The sequence below is a fragment of the Mchenga conophoros genome, linkage group LG16 (assembly GCF_057382185.1).
Source record: "Mchenga conophoros isolate Kocher_MC1m ecotype Shallow Benthic linkage group LG16, M_conophoros_male_GT1.1, whole genome shotgun sequence".
NCBI classification, from domain to species: Eukaryota; Metazoa; Chordata; class Actinopteri; order Cichliformes; family Cichlidae; genus Mchenga; species Mchenga conophoros.
This window is the reverse complement of record NC_140541.1, coordinates 16,522,086-16,546,638: the sequence shown is the minus strand read 5'-3', so window position 1 is coordinate 16,546,638 and position 24,553 is coordinate 16,522,086. Positions and strand designations below refer to the sequence as shown.

General features: G+C 41.0%; 1 protein-coding gene across 1 annotated transcript in view; it reads left to right on the top strand.

Moving 5' to 3' along the window:
* The window catches only part of clybl (citrate lyase beta like), a 67,389-nt gene extending 43,240 nt beyond the window's left edge, over positions 1-24,149 (top strand). Inside the window, exons 3-8 of the mRNA XM_085249720.1 lie at positions 9,883-10,071; positions 14,627-14,728; positions 16,094-16,187; positions 16,838-17,005; positions 20,842-20,966; positions 22,146-24,149. Of these exons, the coding sequence (XP_085105846.1) occupies positions 9,883-10,071; positions 14,627-14,728; positions 16,094-16,187; positions 16,838-17,005; positions 20,842-20,966; positions 22,146-22,241 (774 nt within the window). The 3' untranslated portion in view covers positions 22,242-24,149. The remainder of the gene's footprint in view (positions 1-9,882; positions 10,072-14,626; positions 14,729-16,093; positions 16,188-16,837; positions 17,006-20,841; positions 20,967-22,145) is intronic.
* Positions 24,150-24,553: the final 404 nt, after the last annotated feature.

Here is a 24,553-nt window from a genome sequence, read left to right as displayed (position 1 = left end):
TATGCATGAACTGTGTCTGACACCAGAGAATTGCAACTTAACATAAATTATGCAGCCAACTGTCAACTGATACGTGACCTCAGTTCACTGCTCACTGTGTTGTTTCAGAGGACACTCAAAGGCCCGCTCCCTGTTTAAGTGGATTCAAATGAATAAACTCTTGACAGAAAGTGCTCCTGGGGAATAATGGTAACCGGTAGAATTATGAATGCTAAACATTTCTATTTATTGTGTATTATACAGGATGGGACTGCACACGTATTTACATCCTTGTACGTGTGCTTGTGCATGTGCTCTACACCTCAGAAGACCCCAGAGACTCCAGAGAAACTCCCAGTCTGTCTGCCAAAACTCACAACTGAGATGTAATGCACTCCGCCAGAAAGCAGACCCTGTCCTGGCCATACGAGAAATACCATCCAGTCCAAACCTTACTGTTTAGAGTGCGTGCGTGTTTTAAGTGTCATTTGTCAGGAATCAATTGGTCTGTTTGTTGAGAGTACCATGGGTAGAGTAACCAAGTGGTCAGGGTGTACAAGGGAGGGATAACAGTCCTGTGATTAGCATCCTTTGTGATGAAATGTTGATGTATTTGTTGATTTTTTTTTTTAATTTATAAATTTTTTAGCAGCAGTACTTTTGTGTGTCTGTTTTTTTTCAGTTTCAGAAGTTGTACACTTGCTATTAACAGCTTTTTTTCGGCCCCTCTGGTTGCGTTTTGAAACTCATTTGTGCTACAGCTTCAGTGGACTGAGTGCGAGGAATGAACCTGAGCAAGGCAGTGGAAAATGCCGAGATGGAGAACAGAGAGGTCCTCTCTGCCTCTCATTATCCTGTTACACTCTTGTGTTTTCACTGGCCAGCACCACTCTGTGCTACGTGGCTTGCGCAACCCACCCAGTGCTTAGAAAGTAACCCAGTATGAGTAGTGTTGATGGAGAGGAGTACAAGGCGATGAAAACATTAAAGAATGGGAGGAAGAGAGGGGATGGAGCAGATGGGAGGATAAGATGGGAATATACTTTAGCTCTTATTTCACAAGAGATTTAAATATAAAATTTAATATTGTGTTTAAGTATTGGTGGGCATTAAGGGAACAAGAACTTGAATTACTAGTTAGCGCTATAAATAACATACACTAAAACCTATGAAAAAGTTTCTTGCTCTAAATCATAATCACTTGAAAATAACATTTGTATATATAACAGTGAAAAATGGCAATATAAGTTGAATATGTCTGTTTTTTGCACATCTTAAATGTATGTCTTATTTTTTTTAAATATATCGTTCACCAGTTCTTGTTTTCTTTTATTTTCTTTTTGCTTATTTGTCCTTTAATTGTTTCATCTATTTTGGGGCAGATACTAAATTGTAGTAGAGGTAAATGAAAATCCACTAGAAAAAGAGAGCATATTTCTCCTTTACTGGCTTCTCTTCATTGGCTCCCTGTTAAATCCAGAAATGAATTTAAAATCTTTGTCATCATATACGAGGTCTTGAATATTTAGGCCCAATCTTTTTCTAAAGACCTTATAGTACCATATCAACACAATAGAGCACTTCGCTCTCAGACTGCAGGCTTACTCGTGGTTCCTAGGATATTTAAAAGTAGAATGGGAAGCAGAGCCTTCAGCTTTCAGGCCCCTCGTATGTGGAAGCAGCTCCCAGTTTGGATTTGGGAGACAGACACTATCTCTACTTTTAGGATTAGGCTTAAAACTTTGCTTTTTGACAAAGCATATAGCTAAAGCTTGATCAGGTGACCCTGAATTCTCCCTTAAGTTAAACTGCAATAGGTTGTTGGGAGCTTCCCACGATGTGCTTCTTCTTCATTCACCTTTTTCACTCAATGTCTTTATACAACACTCTGCATTTAATTCCACAGCATGTCTTTGTCCTGTCTTCCTCCCCTCACTCCCAATCAGTCATGGCAGAAGGCCATCCCTCCCTATCCAGTTTCTGCCAGAGGTTTCTTCCTGTTAAAAGGGAGTTTTTCCTTTCCACTGCCTCCAAATCACTTTCTCATAGATTGTTGGGTTTTTCTCTGTTTTATTGAACTGAGCTGTAGTTAAACTGCAAATGAGCTTTAGTGAACCTGTATATCAATAGCATGAAGGTAAATTAACATGTTTTAATTGGGATTGTGCTCATTTGGTCAGTAACTATATAGTGCAGCCTTCAAGAGTGCCTACTTTAAAACAGAACCCTAAAATGATTGTGTTTAAGTCTGATTCATGGTTGAATCTCAGCAGGAAATTAATTATAGTTCTGTGGAAATGTTCAGAGAATCTGTACAGCACACAAATTTCACCTTCATGCATTTAATATACCTTCCACATTTTCTTACCTTGTTTTTTCCTGATATCTCTAATTTTAACTGTGTATGCGTCCATTCCATTTTTTAAAACTGCTTAGTCAATTCAGAGTTGCGAGAGGGAGAAATGTGGGACGAAATACAGTCATTCACGTTCACATTCTCATCTATGGTCAATTTAGACCAAGGGAGACACTAATGAACCTAACCTGCATGTCGTTGGACTGTGGGAGGAAACCAGAGTAGCTGGAAAGAAAGAAGCCACACAAGCACTGGGAGAACATGCAAACTGCACATAGAAAGGCCCTACTGGCAAGGGGATTCAAACCCGAAACCTTCTTGCTTTGCTTTTAAATGCACTTTGGGAGAGAGCTTTAGCAAGTGAGGGCACACTTGGAGAAATCCCAGGTATATTGCTTGGTTCTGTATAAGTGGGTGGTTTTAAGGGGTGCAGTCTGTAGTAAAGGGTGTGGCTGTGAAGACTGGTGAGGTACGAGGTGCTTTAGGGTGGAGTTTGAGTGATTATAATAAATTTGAATCAAATGCATTGTGACAGGGACTCATTAAAGGTTCGGGAAGACTGGGGCTTACTGAGGATTTTGGATGATACACAATGAATATGATAATGTCAAAATTGAGTCTAGATGTAATGAATGCATGGATGAGAGGTTTAAGTCTTTAAATCAGCTGAGAAGCAGTAAAATGGTCAGACTTCATTGGTGGGCAGATGGTGAGAAGACAAAAAGCATCACTCAAAAAGGTTGTAAATGCAGCAAATGTTATATAAATATATGTATGGTGAATAGGGATGGATACCGGTACCCATCTGACAAAAACGGTAGTAACCAGACTGAAAAGCAGCGCACATTTCGGTGCTTTATTTCGGTGCTTTTTTTTCTCCCTGAGATGCCCTACACTTTGGATTCTAGCCAATCATTTTACCTTTCTATCTAAACAACATTGACTGGAGGTTAGTCCTGTGCAGAGTGTGAACCAAAGAATCATCTGCGGTACAGGAACAGAAATCTCATAGGTGACTGGGGATGGGTACCAGTATCCGGTGCCATTATTGCACAGGTCCTGACATAAACGGTAGTAACCAGACCAAAAAGCAACGCACATTTCGGTGCCTTTTTTAATTTGAGATGTCATACACTTTGGATTCTAGCCAATCATTTTACCTTTCCAAGGATAGTAGGTGGGCCCGGGTACGTACGTTCTTTTAGAGCAGAGCTACGGGTTAAAAATGCCCAAGGCGATGCGGTCAAAAGTCTGGCTGTACTTCACAGTAAAAGATGCAAACTCAGCAGCCTGCAACAAGTGCTTTAAGGTGATACTGTGCAAAGGAGGTAACACCTCGAATCTGATGAAGCACCTGGCGACGCATAGCGGTTTTTTTTTTTTAAAGCCGAGAAATGCACCGTATTTGATAGCTTGTTGCAAGACCTCACACCGACCACATCTACTGTGGGTGTGTAACTATGACGGTGTTTGCTAGTTCACCTTACGTGCATTAAGGTGAACGTGGTTAGCCTACTTAACATAAATTACACACAAAAAACATTAAGCTACTCACCCAGAGAAGAACGGCTGCTGTTGCCATCATCATTCGTCATCATTTCTGCTACACTGGCAGGGCTAGGGGCCAGGACTCTCCTCTTCGGATTCTTGGGGGATGTTGCTAACTCTGGGTCCGATAACAGGCACCACACCTGCAGTAGATGTGGTCGGTGTGAGGTCTTGCAGCAAGCTATCAAATACGGTGCATTTCTCAGCTTTTAAAAAAATTGCTATGCATCGCCAGGTGCTTCATCAGATTCGAGGTGTTTACCTCCTTTGCACAGTATCACCTTAAAGCACTTGTTGCAGGCTGCTGAGTTTGCATCTTTTGCTGTGAAGTACAGCAAGACTTTTGACCGCATCGCCTTGGGCATTTTTAACCTGTAGCTCTGCTCTAAAAGAACGTACGTACCCGGGCCCACCTACTATCCTTGGAAAGGTAAAATGATTGGCTAGAATCCAAAGTGTATGACATCTCAAATTAAAATTCAGTCTGGTTACTGCCGTTTGTCAGGACCTGTGCAATAATGGCACCGGATACCGGTACCCATCCTCAGTCACCTATGAGATTTCTGTTCCTGTACCGCAGATGATTCTTTGGTCCACACTCTGCACAGGACTAACCTCCAGTCAATGTTGTTTAGATAGAAAGGACACATACCAATAGAACTAAACACACACATACACACAATTCTGATATTATAGAGCAGTAATCAAACTATAGTGGGTTTGTTTTGGTTTTATTTGTTTATACATGTTGTTATTTGGTTATTCGTCAAATGGCACTGTTCAATGTTCTTAGTATCTGCCAACATAGTGGAGTTACTTCTTATAATCAACAGACATTGATCCAAAGCTCACAAAGAACTGCCAGCATTGCTGAGAGTTTTTGTCAGAAAAAGATGCTGGTTTAGGAGGAAGGTCTTTGAATGAGCTGGGTTCTTCTGTAGTTGCAACAAGCACTGAAGTTGTTGTGATCACCATGAATTTGGCAGTCTCCCAACTCAACATGACAGCATTCCAGGAAATACAGACGAAATGCGTCTGGGATGTATGAAATGGAACTACATTTGTGACTTATTGAGGAGCTGCCCACGCTTTTCAGAAGTCTCTGTCCTACTGCTTGTCTTGTGTAAACTTACTAAACTCATTGGCTTGGCCTATGGTATTGATTAGAGAATAGTCACAATGTTGCATCAATCCAAGACAAAAGTAAATATATTGTATAGCCACCCTCAACCCCCAAAACAACTCCCTGTTACAGAGTCATGTAATAGGGGCCCTAATACAACCCTAATACGGAGTCATATATATATATATGTATATATATATATATATATATATATATATATATATATATATATATATATTGTATTGGCCATAAACTCAGAAAAATGTGTTTTGAGGTATCAAATCAAATTGTAAACAATTAGACCAGAGAACTCTGCTTTGGTTTTAGAGGCCCAAAAGCTATCCTGGAATAAATAAAGATTTTTAAAACTACAAATATGAAATGATAAAAAACCTGCAGTATCCAAAAGATCAATAGTTTGGCACTAGTTTGGAGAAGACTGGTGGAATCTGAATTTTTCTTATTTTACAGAATGTAAAATAAAAATGTAAACTGTATTTTTTTTTCATGGATTGATATGGTATCATGGATTTCAGCTTGTAATGAACTGTAACCAAAGATTTTTAATGAGCTCCTTTCATGGCTAATTAAAGTGTGTAATAACTAGCTGTTTTTTGCCTCATGCTGTCAGCTTTGACCATCAATGACAGGCAGGTTTCATGATTTACAAATTTCTCCTCCTCTTTCCTGCTAGTTATGTCTTGTTGTCTGCACTGACAGTGTAACAGATAACACAGAGCGCCTCCGACTGACAGAGTGAAGGCCTGAATCTCCTCCTGCTACGTCTCAGTTATTTGCGTAGCCTGAATTAGTCAGTCATCTCACTCCCACTTTATAGAGTGCAGCATGTCACTTGTCAAAACGCATCCACGATAACTTGAAGCCTACAAAAACACACACACACGCACACAATCTGGCACACACTAACAAAGACAGATGAACAAGTGCGGACAGTTACACTTGAGGCTGGCAGCCTTCACCTGCGAGAGTCTACAGCTCATTGTAAATGGCATCACGAGTTACACAGCAGGGTGCAAAACACCTGATCTTAAAAGGTATTAAAAAAAGGAAAAACAACTACACGCATTGTGACTCATGATCTTGCACTCCTTAGACATGAAACCCTATATCCACTTTCAGGCTAAAGATACAGCACTCTACTGTTTGAAGGCACAATGGAAATGATAAAAGTGGGATGAACATATAAGCTGTTCTTGTGAATGCAGGTGCACAGATGTGAGTAATTTTTTTTTAGAATGACATTGACTTTTTAATGTTGTAAATAATGCTAATTTATGACATCTTAATGTTTTTGCTATTTACTATAACTATAACAATATTGTATGAGAAAAAAATAAGTCTAGCCCAAATTATGCCCTTTAAAAAAAAGTCACATATCCTCTGTATATCCACCATAATCATGCCTCTACTGAAAAAACAATTCAAGCTGAATGAAGGGACAGACTGTGTGTACACGTATACATGTATAGACTATCCAGAGGGGGTGTTTGACGTTCCCTGTTTCAAGCAACATGGCAGAAGGGCTGGAAGTCCATGATCTGATGCTAAAGAGGAATTTGGTCCTGCTGTGGACTGCACATATACCAGTTTGGATGCTGTAGTCTGATTTGGTGTCTACAAGGCGGTAGCCATGCTGTGTCACATATATACAGCACTCTGTAGGATTCTGAGTGTCAGAGCTCAGGCTGTGTGTTAAGAAGCTGCCCTCGCTCTCCTGGAAGGTCAGCCTCTCTGCACTTGAAAAGCTTCTCATGTGCATCTATGCGTTCGACGGCCCTGCCTGCCTGGGTGACTGCTTGCAAGCTTGCCTGCCTGTGTGTCAGCCTCTAATGATGAGGATGATGGAGGGAATCAAAGAGGGGATGGCACTGACGTTGGGGCGAGCTCTCCATAGGACACCAGGTGATTGGGGAGGGAGCTTTGAAGCAACTTGTTGGATGGCTGTCCATTAATGTAAAATATCTTCTTTTCAAAGAGCTTTATTCAAGCTCAGAGTAGCGGAGCCCATAGGGGTCAAGGTGTCTGGCAGAATAATCTCTCTCTCACTTTAGGCGGAAAAGAAGATAAAAGTAAGGATAGTGAATAGTGACCTGGGGCCTCATTTATAAAAATGTTCTATGTTTGAACTTAGTCTTAAGATCGTGTGTTCAGATGTCTAGATCGCGTGCTTACAATCGATTCATGAAAGATGCTGAGGACTAAATAAAGGTGCTTAGACAGGCTCTGAGAATGTCATTTTCTGTTTCAGATCACAAAACAACTTAAACTGACCGCACCTGCCTTGTAGCTTCCCATTTTATAATGTTTAGTGGATAACAAAAACAGAGAGATGCTATTTTGGAAGGCAAGGCAATTATGTGCAAATAAAGTCTGTCAAATCTGCAAACTAACTTTTCACTGTCCTTCCATAACTCAAGGACAAGAAAGCCTTCGGTGTGACAAACAATTCCTGTCACCTTTCACTAACATATCTTATTGTTATGTTCATAAAAGGCAGCACAGTGGCCTTCTGTGTGGAGTTCGCATGTTCTCCCAGTGTTCGAGTGGTTCTCTCCTTCCGTGTACTCTGGCTTCCTTCCACGGTCCAAAGAAATGCACTTAGTGGGTAAATTGGCCATAGTTGTGAATGTCAGTGCAAGTGGTTGTCTATTTCTTTGTGCTAGCCTGCATCAGGCTGGCCACCTCCAGCCCTCCCACGACTCTGACAATGACTTGCCGAAGAACCACAGGCCTGAGTGTCTCTACGTAAACAGCAGAATAATCACTTTTTCAAAATTAACATTTTCTTGGTGCAAAATAACTCACTGTTATAGTGTTCTATGTTTTCCATCTTTAAGGATTCTTAAAGGATTCTTAAGATGAAAATTGATTGTAAGAGTTTTTTATATGAGACCCCAGCCCGTCTCCTTGACCACTTCTGCTGCCGTGGCCTTGGAAAAGAGAAGAAAAGACATCTGTCCTTTTCATGAGTGATTTCTGCTTACATAAGAAGAATTTTATACACGCGGGTCACCAGTATATCAGGTTGAGCCTTGAGAAAGATATTGGGAGCGTTCCCGTCTCTGATCTGAGGACGTTATAAGCACGCTTTTTGATCGTTTCTGGGTATCTATTTATTTAATTTGGTCAGGGATCAATGTGACTCCTGGCACATAAAACAGCCAGCAGTTCTCACAGATCAATTTTCTCTAGTCACCATGAACTACGCAGGGACAGACAGAATTTTATCCACCAAGTAGCAGGTTTATGAATAGTGAGTTATGGTTGCGTAAATCGTCTCCGTCCGTTTCAAGTTACTGCAATCGAGTTGCGGGTCTGTGTTGGCTTATGGGAGCGGCATTGAGAAAGGAGGAGAGAGCAAAATTTGAGTAAGAGTCAAAGATCACAGTGCCCTCATCATATGGTGTGACAATCCCTCTTGTCTCTTTCAGTGAGGCAAAAAGGAGACAAAGATGACACACAGCAGCTCAGCCTGTTCATGAACCCTATTAAATCCAAGGAAATCTTTGATATGTACTCTGATACCGCATTTTATTGATGCTGGGAGGGTGTTTACAATATCACATACAGTTCTGCATTCCAGGAGATCAGAGCTAGGACTGGTTTAGTCCTTGTGACCCTTGAGAGTACCCCCTAAACTCATACAACTGAACCAAGGTTGACTCTTGTCCGCTTGAGTTTTTACAAGCGTTTGTGATATATGGGCTCAATATGTTATGTCTGTCTATATGTTCTCTTTTATGCACACACTTATTTTAGTTGTCAGTCTGCTGATTATCACCCTGTTTAGATGCACTACTATATGCTCTGCGTGATCCAGGGAGTTACATCACATGGCATCGTGCCACATTTGCCAGCATTTTTCGGTGCAATATTTGAATTACTTGAAATTTATTTCACGAGTTATTGGAACATTTTTGTGGTTCACCCAGCAATTGGCATCAGGTTGAGTGTACATTTCTTAACATTTTGTTAGTGGTAGTCTTTGAATCAGGAGAAAAATTCCAGTATGAGAATTCCCAAACACACACACATTTATACACAAGCACTCAAAGGCTCCAGCTTCTGATCTGAGCTGACAACTCCTAAGCCACCGTTTCCTCATGCTGCTTAACTCAGACCACATTTCTCCCACTGAGCCTCTCTGCTCTCCCTAGTCTGGCTTCTCTCCCCATTCCATCCATCTTTCTCTCCGTTCCTGTAGCCAGCATCTGGTTTGAATATTGCAGTGCGTGCTACTGTGTTACCGATAGAAGTAGGGAGTGTAGGCTTCTCTTTGATTTTTCATCATCTCTCTTCCTGCTCAGATCCTACAATGCCTACGTTGAGAGAACAAAGCTGAGTGTGCAGCTTCTGTTCTGACAAACTGGATATAGATGCACTACAGAGGAAAAAAGAGTGCAGATCTATGTTATGTTATTTTGGTTTTGTATTTTCATGCACGTTTAATGTTTCATTTTGAGGTCATTCATTTCGTATTTGTGTGCTTTGTCGGCCGCTCATTTTGATCACACAGTTTGTGTTCATAATGCGAGGTTTATTTTCATGCTCATCTCAGTGTCCAAATTCACTTTTGTAGTTTCCTTGATGAAAACTGAACTTTTCCAATGATTTTGCAAATTTTAAGAACTTGCATTTTGTATATGTTGAATCAAAGTAGGTAGTTTTCAGCACCAGAGAGATTTTTGTCCTTTTTAAGCATTTTGTTTTAGTAGATAACTACTATAGCAATGATGAAATCTAACTGTACGTGCTTTCACCATGCAGAGTTTTTAATCTAACAATGTCACACACTTTCATTTTTTATTTTAAAACAACTATATGCTGCATATTCAAATCATGGTTTCTTTCACAGACAGAAGCCAGAGAAACTATTCCGAGGATGCTAGCGGAATTGGACCTGGGCCGTACAGAAAAGTGTGTGAGAGTGAACTCGGTGTCTAGTGGCTTGGCTGAGGCGGACCTGGAGGTAATTTTGAAGGCCAAGGTTCTCCCTCGTGCCATCATGTTGCCCAAAGTGGAGGACACACAGGAAGTGCAATGGGTGAGTGAAAAATCATCATCGTCATGTATAAATAACTGTTGTTTTTCAAAATCAAAATAGGCTCAAAGTCACAAGTTGAGTTTTTTTCTGAGCCTATAAAAAATGTATGAAAAAGTAAATAAATAAAAAAACAACAGCAAAAAAACAGCTGCACTTAAAGTTCCCATTGCATTTCTTTCTTTGAACTCTGACAGTCTTTTAAAAAGCACTGGTGATCTTGCACAAACTCATGAAGTAAGAAGAAACCTCGAGAATCTTCAAAGCAGTCATAACAAGCTTTCCCGTTTCCAAGTAAAAGAGGGAATCGATCCCTGTCAGGGACAGACAGAGTGTTTTTCTTGGCTGCTGCTCAAGAAACAGATGACATTTCTTCGGTTTAACTTCAGAAGCCTGATAACTTTCTGTAAGAGCGCAATGGTGCCTTCTGCCTCTGGTGAACTCACGGAGGACTGCTGTGAACAGTGTCCTGTTGTGTCTAAGAACTGATTTAATCAAATGTAATACCCGATAGCCAAACCAGAATGCTTCAGATTCATTACTTTCTCTTATTCTTATACACCTTTAAATATAGCATGTTGCAAATGTTTACGCATGTGCAAACTTGCAAAAAAAGCCTAACCACGACTGCACTGCCTATCAAAAACTGAAGCCAGATATTAAAAAGGTTGATTCTCTGAAAAAGGTCGCTAAACTGAATTGATAAATCTAATATGAAGCAATAGTGTTAGATGTTTTCCTGGTATTGGCCCTACCTCTGCTTTCTATAGATTAAAGGTAGGGCCAATACCAGGAAAACAAACCAAGATGGCCAAGACCAGGAAAACAGATGTAGAGAAGTCAAGCCCAAAAAGTCAGCAGACATTGACATCATTAATGCAGACCTGTATGATCAGCTCCAGTCACATGCCAGGGTAAGCAAGATTTATTCCCAGTCTACTTACTGTTTGCATCGACATCATTTGCTGGCCTTCATTTTCATAAAAAAGGCACGGTGCTCGAACTACGTCTAAATGATTTTCTTGCTGTCACTTTGCATTGAGTACCCCAAGCAAGCAATGCAAAGTGGGGGATATAGCTTTTAAAGTAACATTTTTTTGGTCTCTACTATATCAAGCTGCATGTATTCAGAACAGTTACAGTTGATTAAACAACTGCGACACGTTGTGAAGGTGTATGTCTAGTCTGCTTCTTTTTTTTTTCTTTTTGCCTCTGTGTTATTACATACATGCACACACGCACACATTTATGCTCATACTTGGTCTGAGGGAAGGAGCAGGAAGTTTTTAACTAGTGGCTTTAATTATAACATGTCTATTTCCTGCTGCCCTTTCTTTCTTGCAAGTATAATTGCTGACAGGTGTTCACTAATTCTCTCCCCTAGCTCCTTTCTCCCTTGGCTGCTTTTATTCACTTAAGAAAGTCTTTTTTTTTTTTACTTTAAAAAAAATCCACTTGTGTTGTTATGCTGTGACTCAGCCAACTTAGAAAGCTTTAAGTTGTGGATAACTGTCTGTTTATGTTATGTGGTGGGGTTTTTTTAATATTAATGCAAAAACTTAAGTTAGCCCTTTATATTGTTACTGTACCCCTTAAGAGAAAAAGCCTGTAGGTAGCTTGCTTGTTTTAAGCATTTGATTTATTTGCCAGTATGATTTTTGCATCAGTTGGTGCATATGTACCCTTAGACAAAGTGAACTTGGTGGCACTCGATGAGGACCTGAGTCTTATCTTTATCCCATCCCTCCCAACTTTTTCAGTCTCTAGCGCTTTGTACTTTTTTTGTGCGTCTGTGTGCGCATTCATGTTCCTTGTGTTGTAAACAAGTGTCTGATTTTCTCCACTCTTGTAAGGCAGTGCAGTAAATCCCCTCACTTGTTTATTTTCCTCCCTTTTTATTGATATTAGCTCAGGAACCTCCAGACTGATTTGTCGCTAAAAGATGGACTTGCTTGTTTCTCTTTGTGTGGAAATCTTTTCCTCTGTCTTTCTCCTCTCCTCCGGCCCTTGTGTGACTGACAGGCCTTATTGGGCTGTAACAGGCGTAACTCCCTCCTTTGTTTGAATACAATTCTCACAAAGATTTCGGAGCCGTGTGCATTCTTTGCCCACCACACTATTTGGTGTGCACTGGGACCAAAAGAATCGCACCCTGTCCCGCTCCTCCTCCTCTGCTCCTCCTCCTGTCCCCTCCCCTCATCCCTTTCTCCGCTTCCCCTCTGTGAAATGAACACTTCAGCTGGCCGGAAACATTTAATCTGGCCCCCTTTTGAAGAAAATTAATTGAAACTTGTCCCACTATAGCCTCCTTTCTCTAGCTCTATCTCCCCCTCCTTCTCTTTTCATGATTGGGTGGCGAAATTATCAGAGGCCTTGTTTGCAGCGTGGCTTTGAATGAAGAGAAGAGGTGTTATTTCTTCTTTTAACGTTACTTCTTTTTTCCCTTTTTGGGCGGAATAACATTTTAAACAGGACCTAGTTTTAAGAGCCATTGATAGCTAATGGTTGCTGCACCCATCTGAGTACCAGTGAACAAGGACTGTAGTACCTCTTGTATGCAGTGTAAATCAGACCCTTAAAGTGTATAATAGCTGAGGAGGAGAATACAGCAGAAGGACATAAACATGTAATCAGAAAGCCTCGGAGGCTTTTCAGCCGGCGGTACTGCGTGGAGCTGTCATTTGTTTCCCTTTGGTGGAAACCAAACAGTCCACTCAGCCTTGTTAGGGTTTGCATGGCGCAGCGTTTTGGTGGTAATCTCCGTGTGTAATATCAGATAGGTTTCCCCACAACAGGCCATATCTATCTAGTTTCCTCTGTCACAGAAATAGGTTTATCTACACCCTCTTTTCACACTCCCTCTCGGACCCCCGCACCCCTTCCTGTGTTTGTGAAGGGGGGGGGGGGGGGGGGGGGATATTATGCTAAGCCCCCAGCGTTAGTTTTTATGTTGCCATAGCAACCTTGCTCCCACAGGGTTGTGACCTCAGATGATTACAGTACAAAGCCTATTGGGTCTTGAAAACCTCTTTGAAGATGAAAAGACTTTGATGGTTTGTATTTATGCAAATCTCTCAGATATGATTTATCCAACTGAGATTGAATGGAGAGATGATTAAAATTGCCCCTATTTTTTGAAATCCTTCAATGGAGGCCCACTCTTTCAGTTTTGAGAACAAGAGTGGTGAGTGTGAGCGTGGGGGTTATTTTGCTCTTCGTTTAGAAAAATAGTAGCACCGTACCTGAGGTTATTTATAACCGTCCTTTCTTTTTTTTCCCCCCAGTGTGTCAAAGAGGAAGAAAACGGCATGGGGGGAGGGTGGGGGGGACATGGAGGTAGACATTTCTACTCTGAGCTTTTGCACTCTCTTCTTTTTTGTCTTTTTTTTTTGTCTGGCTTTGAAAGGAAATATCTGACGGAGGGGGCTTTTGTGTGTTTCCAGATGATAGATTTAGGAATTTGGGCTACCCCACTGGCAGTCCAGGGCTAGCTGTGAACTGGTCTGTTGGAAAAAATTGGAATGCTTTGGTCTTCAAAGAATTAAACTTGGTTTTAAAGGCCTACTTAGGTGAGCTTGCATATTAGCAGGAGTCGTGCAGGATAAAGGCCTCACCAAAATGTCACATCACACTCTGATTGTTGCTCCAGTCTCCCTGTTCCCTGCCACGGAGGAGGGACGCAAAACAGAATAATGTCACAGTAAAACACACTCAAAGACATCCTAAATCTTGTTTCTTCTCCCCTTTTCCGTATTTTGTTTCTTCTTTGGTTTTGCTGTGTGTGAGTGTGTGTGCATGTGCTGGGGCGTGCGTGTGCACATTTACATGTGTGCACACAGTCTCGGGGGAGCACATTCTGTAGTTGTGCAGAGCCTCTGAAAGAAGGTAGAGCGGAAGACTTCAGACGAAGGGGGGAACCCTGGTGATAATGTAAAATATTTCATTTCACTTGCTTTTGTTGCCGCTCTCCTGTGCTTGCTCTCTGCGCTATTTGAACCCTCATAGATGTGCCTCTGAATAAGGACCGAAATGGGAACAGTGCAAGTAATAAAGGTGTCAAGATTTGTATCAAAAGTGAGTTTTTGCACATTAAGATTTTTTTTTTCTCTCCACCTTCTCTGTCTTATCCCACAGTGACTTTTGAAAGATGTGTCAAATCATTTACAATTGTTACTGCTGAATATTTTTTTTCCTTCCAGTTTTTAAAATCACACACACAACCACACAATCGCTCTGTGCCTCAGATTTCTCTTTCTGTTGCGTTTTCTCATTCGCTTAACTAATAGTGCGCTGATAAGTCCACTGAGGGTTGCAGCAGAGTAGATGCACAAATTATCCAAGAAATTGTAACTGGGTTTAAGATGATTATACATATGGAAATTCAATATTCCTATGGTAAGTGTTAAGACATGTATCGAATGCTCCAAATAAGCACAAATATCCTGTGTATTATCTTGTACAGGGTAGCGAGAGCAAATGAGTTTATTGCATTCGCTTCACAGAAACAGTGGGTTTTGTTAATGAGTGCACGAGCATGAAATGGTCCCCGTGTGCTTAGTTTGTTGACAGGTTTCAGCACCACTTGAAAGGATGGGCACTGACAGAACCCATTCGCCTCATCACCTTTGTGGAAACCGCTGTGGGCCTGCTCAATTTTAAGGTAAATTACAAACAACATCTCCCCCCTCCACACACAAAAAAAAAAAAGGAAAAAAAAACTGCATGCGTAAGACATTTTTCTGTTTTGTCCATTGTTCACTTTAGATTAAAGACTGCATCAGTGAGCAGAGAACTCCACATGTCTAAAATAAAAGGGATTCAAAGCTTTCAGACTGTCCCCCTCAAAACGAGCCTTTTGAGGCTTTTTTTTTCTACCTCTCCGTCGCGTGTCCCTCTCTCTGACTGTCCTCTTCAGACATGCTGACATTTTTTAATTAGAACCATTTTAATATCGTCACAGTGCAAAAGTTCTTAATGATATTTCAGATAGCATCAAAGTGATTTTTTTTTTTTTGGTAATAGTACATCACGACCTTCAGCTACACGAGAAAAGAGGGCACGGTTTGGGGCATTTGGGGAGAAACCAGCTGTCATTGCTTCTTCTGATTTGTCTTTTAGTTCTTCAGCCTAATTCTGGGGCTGTGGTTGGAAGTATATGTGTTTTGGTGGCAGGGGGTGGCTCTGTGTGCTGTCTTGAGAACACCCTGTAATTTTTTTTTTTTTTTTTTTTGCCCAGACTGAACCCAGGGTTACAAGCATGAAAAAAAGACTCGCTGTGGCACAGCTAGTGGTGAAATTAATTTGGAGGCCAACAAAAGCAGGAAACATGTTCATATTGTTTCACAGCCTTCGCCACAGACAATCGCATTCAAAAGGGTTTCTTTCTTTTTTAAAGTTTTACTTTCCCCCGTAATAATTGGAGCCATTAGTCTTTGCTTTTGTTGTTGTTGTTTGATTTTTTTTTTTCAAATCTTTTTTGAAGAGCAATGAAATATAATTTGAAAAACTTTTTGTTTTCCTTTAGTAAAATAAAGCAGCTCCACGATGTGTTAGTGATTCGTGTTTTCTTAACACAAACTACTGTTCTGTTATATGCAAAAATGTAAACATTTAATAATTTAAATAAATAAAAAACAGGAAACATTTAAGATTACCTTACAGGTTTTAAAAACTTTACTGCTTCAGTCTTAACAAATTAAACCTTGTGTAAAATAGCAGGGAGGCTTGATATGCAACTTTTCCTTAAGAGCCGCGAGCCAGGTGTCTGTTTACATACCTGCAGGTGGCACCTTTAGTGGGCTGGTATAATAATATGAGTCACTGAGGAAAGAAAGCTTGGAGTGTAATTGGGAGAGATAAATGATGTGTGTTATTATATTACCTTTATGTTAAAGATTTCAGAAAGAGTAATTAGGATAGTTTTGTGGTGACGAGTGTAAAATTAGGAGCATTTGTTACAGTTTAGCCTGTTTTCGGCTGTTTTACTTTAACCCATCTCAATCGGGCTGGTGTTTGTTCTTTCCAGGCGGTGTGTGAGGAAATTCGCTCGCTTGGTCCTAAGGTTGGTCTGCACCATGATGGCGTGGTGTTTGGCTCTGATGACTTCTGTGCAAGCATAGGTAGCTATTTCACATTCTGACACTGCTGACCCCAAATTCTCTTATTCTCCTCCTGGATTCATGGCAGAGAAGTTCAAATTGTGTAAAATGCACAAGCTTAGTTGCTAGTCTTTAAATATAATGCATGTCACATGTTCTCAATTTTGAACACACAATTGCAGAACTGCAGGAAAAGGGAAGACATTTTTTTCCAGTCGAAATAAGGGATGATTTACAGACGTGGGATACCTAAGTGATAAATGTATAAATGTAAATGTGCTGGAACTCAAAGATCTAATTCACTGAATCAGGTCACATGAGTAAAAAAGGACATTGTGTCTAAATGATTATTCTTTGGTTTTTGTTTCTTATCATTAAACCCAATGAGTAGGTTTGTTTTAAAGGACAGAGTTAATGGGTAATGAAGCACAGAGACCAGTGGTTAATAATCCCAATCGACTGTTTGGCAGCAAGAATCGGAAATGACAGAATAAACCTTGATTTATTTATTTTTTATTACATAAAAGGATGTGTCAGTGTACTTTATGTAATACCTGCTGCTCATCGCCCATCACAGTTTCATCTAACCTACACCTACTTACAGATCAACAGCGTCTCTTTGAGATCTTGTCTGGCAAACTGTGCATGTGTCCTTGGACTTTTTTCATAAGGTGCCACACGGACCAAGGATGCCAGAGAGCTCCTTTATGCAAGGCAGAGGGTGGTTGTGACTGCCAAAGCCTTTGGGCTACAGGCTATTGACCTGGTCTACATCGACTACAAAGATGTGGAGGGGCTGAGGCAGCAGGCCAGAGAAGGCGCTCTCATGGGCTTCACAGGTAAAGTTTCTTGTTTCTTTATCTGAAATCTGCCCTTGTTCCTTCAAGTCATGACTTGAGACATCACGTCTGTCACTGTGATTTACCTCTGATTTCTGCATTTGCTTCACATTGTTCTCATCTGTTGCTCTTAATTTATCTTCCTAAATATAGCATGCCAACGGGCATCCCTAACTTCCTGTTGCAAGCGGCATACAGGCAGTTCAGCTTTCACTCCCTCTGCCCTCTGTTACATGTGGGGTTTTTTTTGTTTTTTTCTCCAAATGAGAATGGGGAATGAACCAGCTGATAAATGCTTTAAAATGTTACATGAAACACTCTGGGAGGTGACAGAGCATCCTTTGGCTTTTCATTTGTTATTTATATACTTGTATTGCACACTGCAATGAAGATCTCACATTTCTTTTGTGCCTGTATGAATGGGTGTGTGTGCACTTGAGTATGTATAATTAAAAGGAGTTATTAGTGTGTGATAGTGTGTCTATAGCCAGGTCATGCTTTTTGTGTGTGCGTGTGTCTGTGTGTGTATGTGTGTGTAGCCCTGCAGACTGCCTGCAACAGACCACAGAAGGCAGGACAACCTGTTCCCACAGTGTGTTTTTGCAGGCACTGTTCTTGCAATCCTGCAAATAATTCTTTGATATTTTTGTACCATTTTTTAGATTTTAAAATCCAAAATATATGTAGCTTTTCCCCCCGTGTGGTGTAGATCCACATAAACTAAGGCAACACATGACTGAATTTCATGGATTTGTAATGGCTAGGATTTTTTATTTTTTATTTTTTGCCCCAGTTTCAGATCATTTTAGCAGAACAGCATCGGACATTAGTCGCCAATCACACTGGGAAAAGATGGAGAAAAAATAAGCACTGGCACAAAAAGCGTAAATCCCTTTGTACACTCTTCTGAACATCTACTCGACACACACGTTACCTTGCACTTAAAATCAACAAATCAGTCTGGAGTTGAGCTTCTTTTGTTGCTTTTGATTTTTTGGTTTTGGTTGTCTCATACAGAAACCCTTCCAGGTGACCTCATTTGCCACCTCTATTCTCCGGTGCAGCATGTTTGTGTGCATTCTTTTGATTGTGTTTATCTCAGAATTACTCTATATTGCACTATAGCCAAGTGCCTTTTATTTTTATTTTTATTTTACATTTTTCTTGTTTGTTTGTTTTAATTATGCTGCTATTTTACTCAGAATGTATATTATGTTTAGTACAGGGGTTCCTCACATTAATGCCATTATTAGACGTGTAATATACTGTTTTTGTTTAGTTGTTGGACTCGGCGTGATTCCAAGCAAAAAGAGAATCAAAAGAAATCTGAAGTGTGGTTTACATGAAGCAAACGTTTTAAAAACGAATTAACAGAAACGGTCATTTGAAGAAATAAATGCTTTTGATTTGATATGGAGCAGAACTGTTTAAAGCAGTGGATTAGTGGCTTTCAAGCCATGGGCACTCTGTATAATCTTAGTTAGTAGCTATTACTGGCCCGAGTGTGCTTAAGCAATAATGCGGTGCAGCCAAAAGCTTCTACCTGTGCAGTAATTGACCTTGGCACTAACTAAGCCGCATACAGCACCCATTAGTGCTGAGCACGGAACACACTGTTCAAACCTAAACACTCGCTGCTGTTTACTGGTTAGCAGAAATTAAGCCAAACTCCTATGCAAATATATGTTGGGGAGGAATATCATCCGTTGAGTTCTTTATCAGTTCACTCTTTACTTTGTTAGCACTTTTTTTTAATGCGCTATAAATCAGGTTCCTGTTAAGGCTCAGTGATCCCTGTGAAAATGTTTGCTGCTCAGAAACAGCACTGTTCCACAAATTCTCTGCTCTTAGGGACCACATTTCACTTCCATCCCTGGGACCCTGCCCATCATTCGCTTGAGAGCACTTTGCTAAATAGCAATCCTCCAATGAGATGCCAGCACCACATGGCAGGCCGGGATTGGCTGGAGGGCATGATTGATGTATTTTAGGAGAACCAATGGGTTGTAACTGAGGGCACCTGAGTCACCCTTGTCTGCTTCTTCGCTCTGTCATTCTCCCCTTGTCCTAAACAACCACACACACCCTCACACAGACGCAAATAGACACCCTCTTTCCATATTATAAACCTGGTGGTTTTCTGTGTGGAAACATGCCCCCGTCTTCTGCCCAGAAGTAAAACAGGTGGCAGAGAAGGGTACACACACACACACACACACACACACACACACACTCGTCCTCTCTCACTTCTGATTAAACATACAGGCACAATGTTCCACTGAAAAATTATCACATAATATTTGCTTTCTACCTTTTTTTTTTATGTTGAAATGAATCAGACTAACTGTTGCAGTGGCATATGCGCAAACACATGCACACATGCACAAGCCTGCAGACATACAAGTACACATTCATACACAACTCCAGAGTGGCCTGGGGAGTCCTCGGGCTGTTTGTTCAACAGAAAATGTGCTGTCACAATCTCTGCTTCACACACTGAACCCCCATCAGCAGTCACTGGCAGTTCGCAAATACACACACACACAAACACACAGAATGGGTTTTTGAACATATTTTGTCATATGCACACTTTCCTAAAAGGTGTCTATTTATTACAAATGGCGGTTTATGAATTATGTGGGCTCATAAGTAATTGTTCGAGCCTTTAACGATGGCGTGTTGATTGTGCGAGCGCTGCGGGTTTGTCTAGGGTTAACCAGGGTGAGTGGAGCAGGATGAAGAGAGGGTTTCTCTCTCTCGCCTCGTCTCCCCTCCTTGCCTTTCCTCCTCTCTCCTGGGCCGAATTCCCCCCCCCCCCCCCCTTTTTTTTTCTTCTTTTTTTTTAGCCCGTGCAGCACGCCCGCCCGCTCAGCCACCTTGAAGGATTTGTTGTTGGCGACAGTGCTAAGCCCTAAAGTGTCGAGTTCCTGCTGGCTGCCTCAGAGCCGCCGTTCTCACCCAGACGTTTCATAACCTTAACTTATCACTACAAGTTTGATCTGCAAATGTACATGGGATTATGTCTGTGCCGTTCACCCACATTTAAGTGAGAGGAAGTGGGAGCGGGAAGGTGGGGGGATTGTGGCAGATGGAGCCGGAAAATCCATGTTGGGATTCTGTTTAAGATCAGTGTCATTGTGAAGGCAGGGTTGCTGATCATATGGCATCCTAAAATTAAATATAGAAAAATGATACGTGTCAATTCAGACATTGGATTATTAACTGTTTCACTGTGGTTATAAAATTAACACTTCATATACATTGCACTGTCTTATTTAGCCTTGTTTTTCCTTGTCAATTTCCAGTGATTTACTTACCTGTGTATGCCCACAAACTGTTCTTTCACAAACTGTTCCTTCATCAGTAAGTGTGTTTTTTTTAGATGACTTCTGTCACATAATGAAGTCTTACTAAGCATTTAGTGACATTTCTGCTTAACAGCAGGGCTGCAAGCAGAGCGGAGACACGTTTTATCTGTCATAATGCATAGCATCGTCTGGCCCCGTTCAGCTTCCTGACTATCGTCATTCTGAAACTTATACAATCCTCTCTTGCTTCTCCTCTCTCATTGCCTCTCGGCCTCAGTCCTTCCTAATTCTCAGCCTGCTTTTCTTTTTCTATCATCTTTGTGCAGCAGTTCACATGAAAATAAGCAGTTTATCTGGTTTTAGTCGTGCACGAATTGTATTACCTCTATATCAACAAGTAAAAGCATTGTTTTTAGAACACATTCTTCTTCTTCTTCTTCTTTTTTTTGGTTTCGTTTGAAGGCACTGAAACCCCGCTGTTATAATTAGCACAGTTAATTTTCTTTTTGTGTGTGTGTTTCTCCGTAGGTAAGCAGGTTATCCACCCAGGGCAGGTCCAAGCTGTGCAAGAAGAGTTCTCCCCCAGCAAGGAGAGGGTCCAGTGGGCCAAAGAGCTCATTGCTGCTTTTGACCAACATCAGAAGGAGGGAAAGGTAATGTTAACATCCTTTGAGAAAAGTAAAACTGCATTTTTTTTCAGACTTTGAAAAGTCAGTGGAGTTTCTCTGTGATGGCAGTGTTTTGGTCTAAAATGTCTTAACATTTTTTCTCGTAGCTGATAAAATGTAAGTGTGAAGGTGATCTTATTAATTTGTTATAATTCATCAGCTCCATAGATGGGTGTGTCATTTGCCTTAAATGTCAATTTTTTTTTAACCCAAAATGTGACTCTGTATATTCTTTTTGGTTATCAGTTTGTTAGTATTGGCTCTTAATCGATTTTTTTAGCAATTGTATTCAAGCTGCAGCGACAATTGAATTCCATTTTTATTCTTTTATACAGTAATATTTTTTTGTGAATCATTCAGAAGATGCACTGACTGAAAACCTTTTTTATAAATGATGTAAGAGTATTTCAAGTGATCCCTCCCCCTTAAATGGTCGTGTCCAGGACAGTAAAATATCTGTGTCGACTGTCTGTTGACAGGTCCGAGGTCTTTCTCTGCTCTATCACTCAGACCGATCTTTTGTGATACACAATTTTTGTGATGCACACCTCTGTAGTTCCAGAGAATACGTACTGTACACCCCTGGGTGACTCTCAGAGACAACATAGGAGGGTGGAGGGGTGGGGGGAGCTGGGCCAATTAAGTGTACAATATTATTGTTCCTAATTTAGTGCATGGTTGGATCCTGTGTGCTGAGCTCTGTGGTCTATCTGCTGAGGTAATACACAATCTGCCTACACCTCTCTCACTGCCAGGGCTGCTCCTACTAAGCATCGCCCGAGGGATTCATATCTTACCCATCCCTCTGCTGTGTATGCATGTGTACGTGCCTTTCTGTGTGTGAGAGGGGAGTGCGTACGTAATGGTTTGAATGGTGAGCAGGATTTGTCCCTTTGTCTTACAATGTGACAGGTGCTTGCCTTTCATAATCTTTACCTCCAGCCACTGACAACAATTTTGACTAAAGGGTTTTTTTTCTGCAGATTTTTTGTTTTGACTAATATGTCTGCTGCTAACTGTCAGTTTAAATAACACTTGAGGGTTATATTGTACGGCAGACATTCCGAGCATTCGTCATGCAAATCAGGATCAAATGCGTTTTATTGGGCACGTCTGATCTTATGTTTCTCTCTGTGTTCTCCCTTGTGTTGCAAACCTGTTCAGGGTGCGTTCACCTTCCTCGGCAGCATGATAGACATGCCCTCGCTGAAGCAGGCTCAGAACATAATAACACTCTCTGCCGCGGTGCCAAGGAAATAACACAACTGGTGAGAAGAAATGGCAGGAACCACACGACTAATCTGGGACGTGGAGGTCAAAGGAAACTGGAAAGGCTGCTGATCTCGTGGCTAAAGTGACATTTCAAAAACTTTTCAGCCATCGTCTCATTGCTTCACAAAAATGCAGTGTGGAAACTGTGGATTTCATTTGTGATTTTTGGTTTTATTAAGGTTGATTTATGTAGCTTTTTTCCCTTTTAAAAAAAAAAAAAACTGTTGTTAATTTTGCTGCTGAGGTCCAATTCACATTGTTTTCAGCAATACCAACTCTGCAACTATCATGTGTCGACAGTATTTGCCTCTTAAAACTCACTTACAAGGACTATTGCCCTTGCAGCTTTCTTGGCATGCTCTGCAGTGTGTGTGTGTGTGTCTGTGTGTGTGTGTCTGTGTGTGTGACCATGCCTCCTCTTTCTCCTAGGTCATGATAAATGCTCTCCCATCTCCACGGTCCAGGCAGCTGGGCAAAAGGGTAAACAAACACAACAAACCACTGTTGTGGATCTATTCATTGGGCCCCAGACTTCAAGTCAGGCCTCAGCCCCCTGCGCAGGGTCTGACTCACAAACATCAAAGTCCTGCTTGCTTTTTAAAAAAAGAAAAGAAAAGAAAAACCCAGATGGAAGCAAATAAACTCACAATTTAGCTTTTTTTTGGGTATCATTCTCCTTAGTAATGGCATGCAGCTCTCTCTGTGACAGCTGTGAGCCTGTGGTTGATTGTGTGTTGATGGAGAAGGCGTGTGGCGTCAGGCTCACCATTAACTTCGACGAAAAAAGTACACAAGCTGGTAGCAGTAGTCTTTATATGAATCATTTATCTTGAGATTAAGGTGGTCCGATATTAAATTGGCATCTAAGGAACTTTAATCTTATAAACAGCGAAACATAAAGATGAACTCGTTAGCGAGCGAGGCAGAGAAGTTTGTCTCATCACAAACAGAAGCATAAAGGGGCTTTGTGAAGTGCTTGTCCGTGTCTGACTTGCACAGACAGTGAAGTGGGTGTGATGTTAGAATGAGACAGATTAGTGGCCATGTTGCTCCAGCAGACCAGGACTGGGGCTTTGTCTCTCTCTGACTGTGGATAGGAGGATAATTGGGGGGGTGTTGAATGGTTAATAGTGCCATTGGTGACCATGGTAATGAAAGGCGCCATACCTCCTCTACCCCACCTCATCCACTTTCTGTCTCTCCATCTCTCTTTCTCTATCTCTATCTCTTACTGTATGATCTATTGTGTCTGGGGCAGGGTTGGTGTCTGTGCCAGGCCAGGCCCAGACAAAAAGATCGAAGCCACTCCTGGGTCCAGCCAAAGACCCTAACAGTAAGCTGTCTCTTTGGCATTTGGCCACATAATTTTTTTCCCCACCCCTTCAGCTTGTGTGTGTGTGTGTGTGTGTGTGTGTGTGTGTGTGTGTGTGTGTGTGTGTGTGTGTGTGTGTGTGTGTGTGTGTGTGTGTGTGTGTGTGTGTGTGTGTGTGTTGTCAGCCAAATTATACCCTGAATTTGGTGGAAAACACTGCTGCTGTTTGACTTCCACTAAATAATCCTCAAAATATTACTTAGGTAGAGTTATTTTGCGAGGCTTTGTAGGTCATTCCATTCAGAACAGATCTCGGGCATCTTTATGCTCATCCTTGTGACAAAAACTGTAGTAATTAAAAGAGATGAGTTCTTTTACCTCTGGGTTGCATTATGAGCTTTGATTATGGTGTAACTTTGTTTCAAAATCACTCAGTGGAGACTTTCATCAAACTTTGAAGTACTTTACTTTAACTTTTTAAACTTTTAGGTGTTTTGTTATTGATGCATTTTTGATCTGAGTGAGAATTTTTTAAAAAGTTGCAGAAATAAAGATAAAGCAAATGAATAAAATGATTGACTGTCTAGACAGCGTCAGTCCCCACTTTATATAATGCTGAGTCTTAAATATTCCCTCCATCTGTATACTTTATCTTATGTATTCAGCAAACACACCTTGCTTTTAATGTGAAAGTATGCAGATGGATGAAATATTTAGTATACTTTAAATACATACATTGATTATTTTGATTAGTCAAGTTTTAGTTAGTTTTTTTGTAGCATTGCCGCCATTAATAAAATAACTGTTTAGAGCGCAGTAGAATGAGAGTCCAGCAATGACAGCGCGACCAGTCTGATGAGACAAGCTGGCTTTTCCAAGTTGCTCTGTGCCAACAGGTGTCCCCACAGACAGGAAGGCAGATTTCAGAGCAGAGGAAGCAGCACATGGCATCATGCAGCGACAAAGCAAAAAGGGCAGCTCGTCTGTG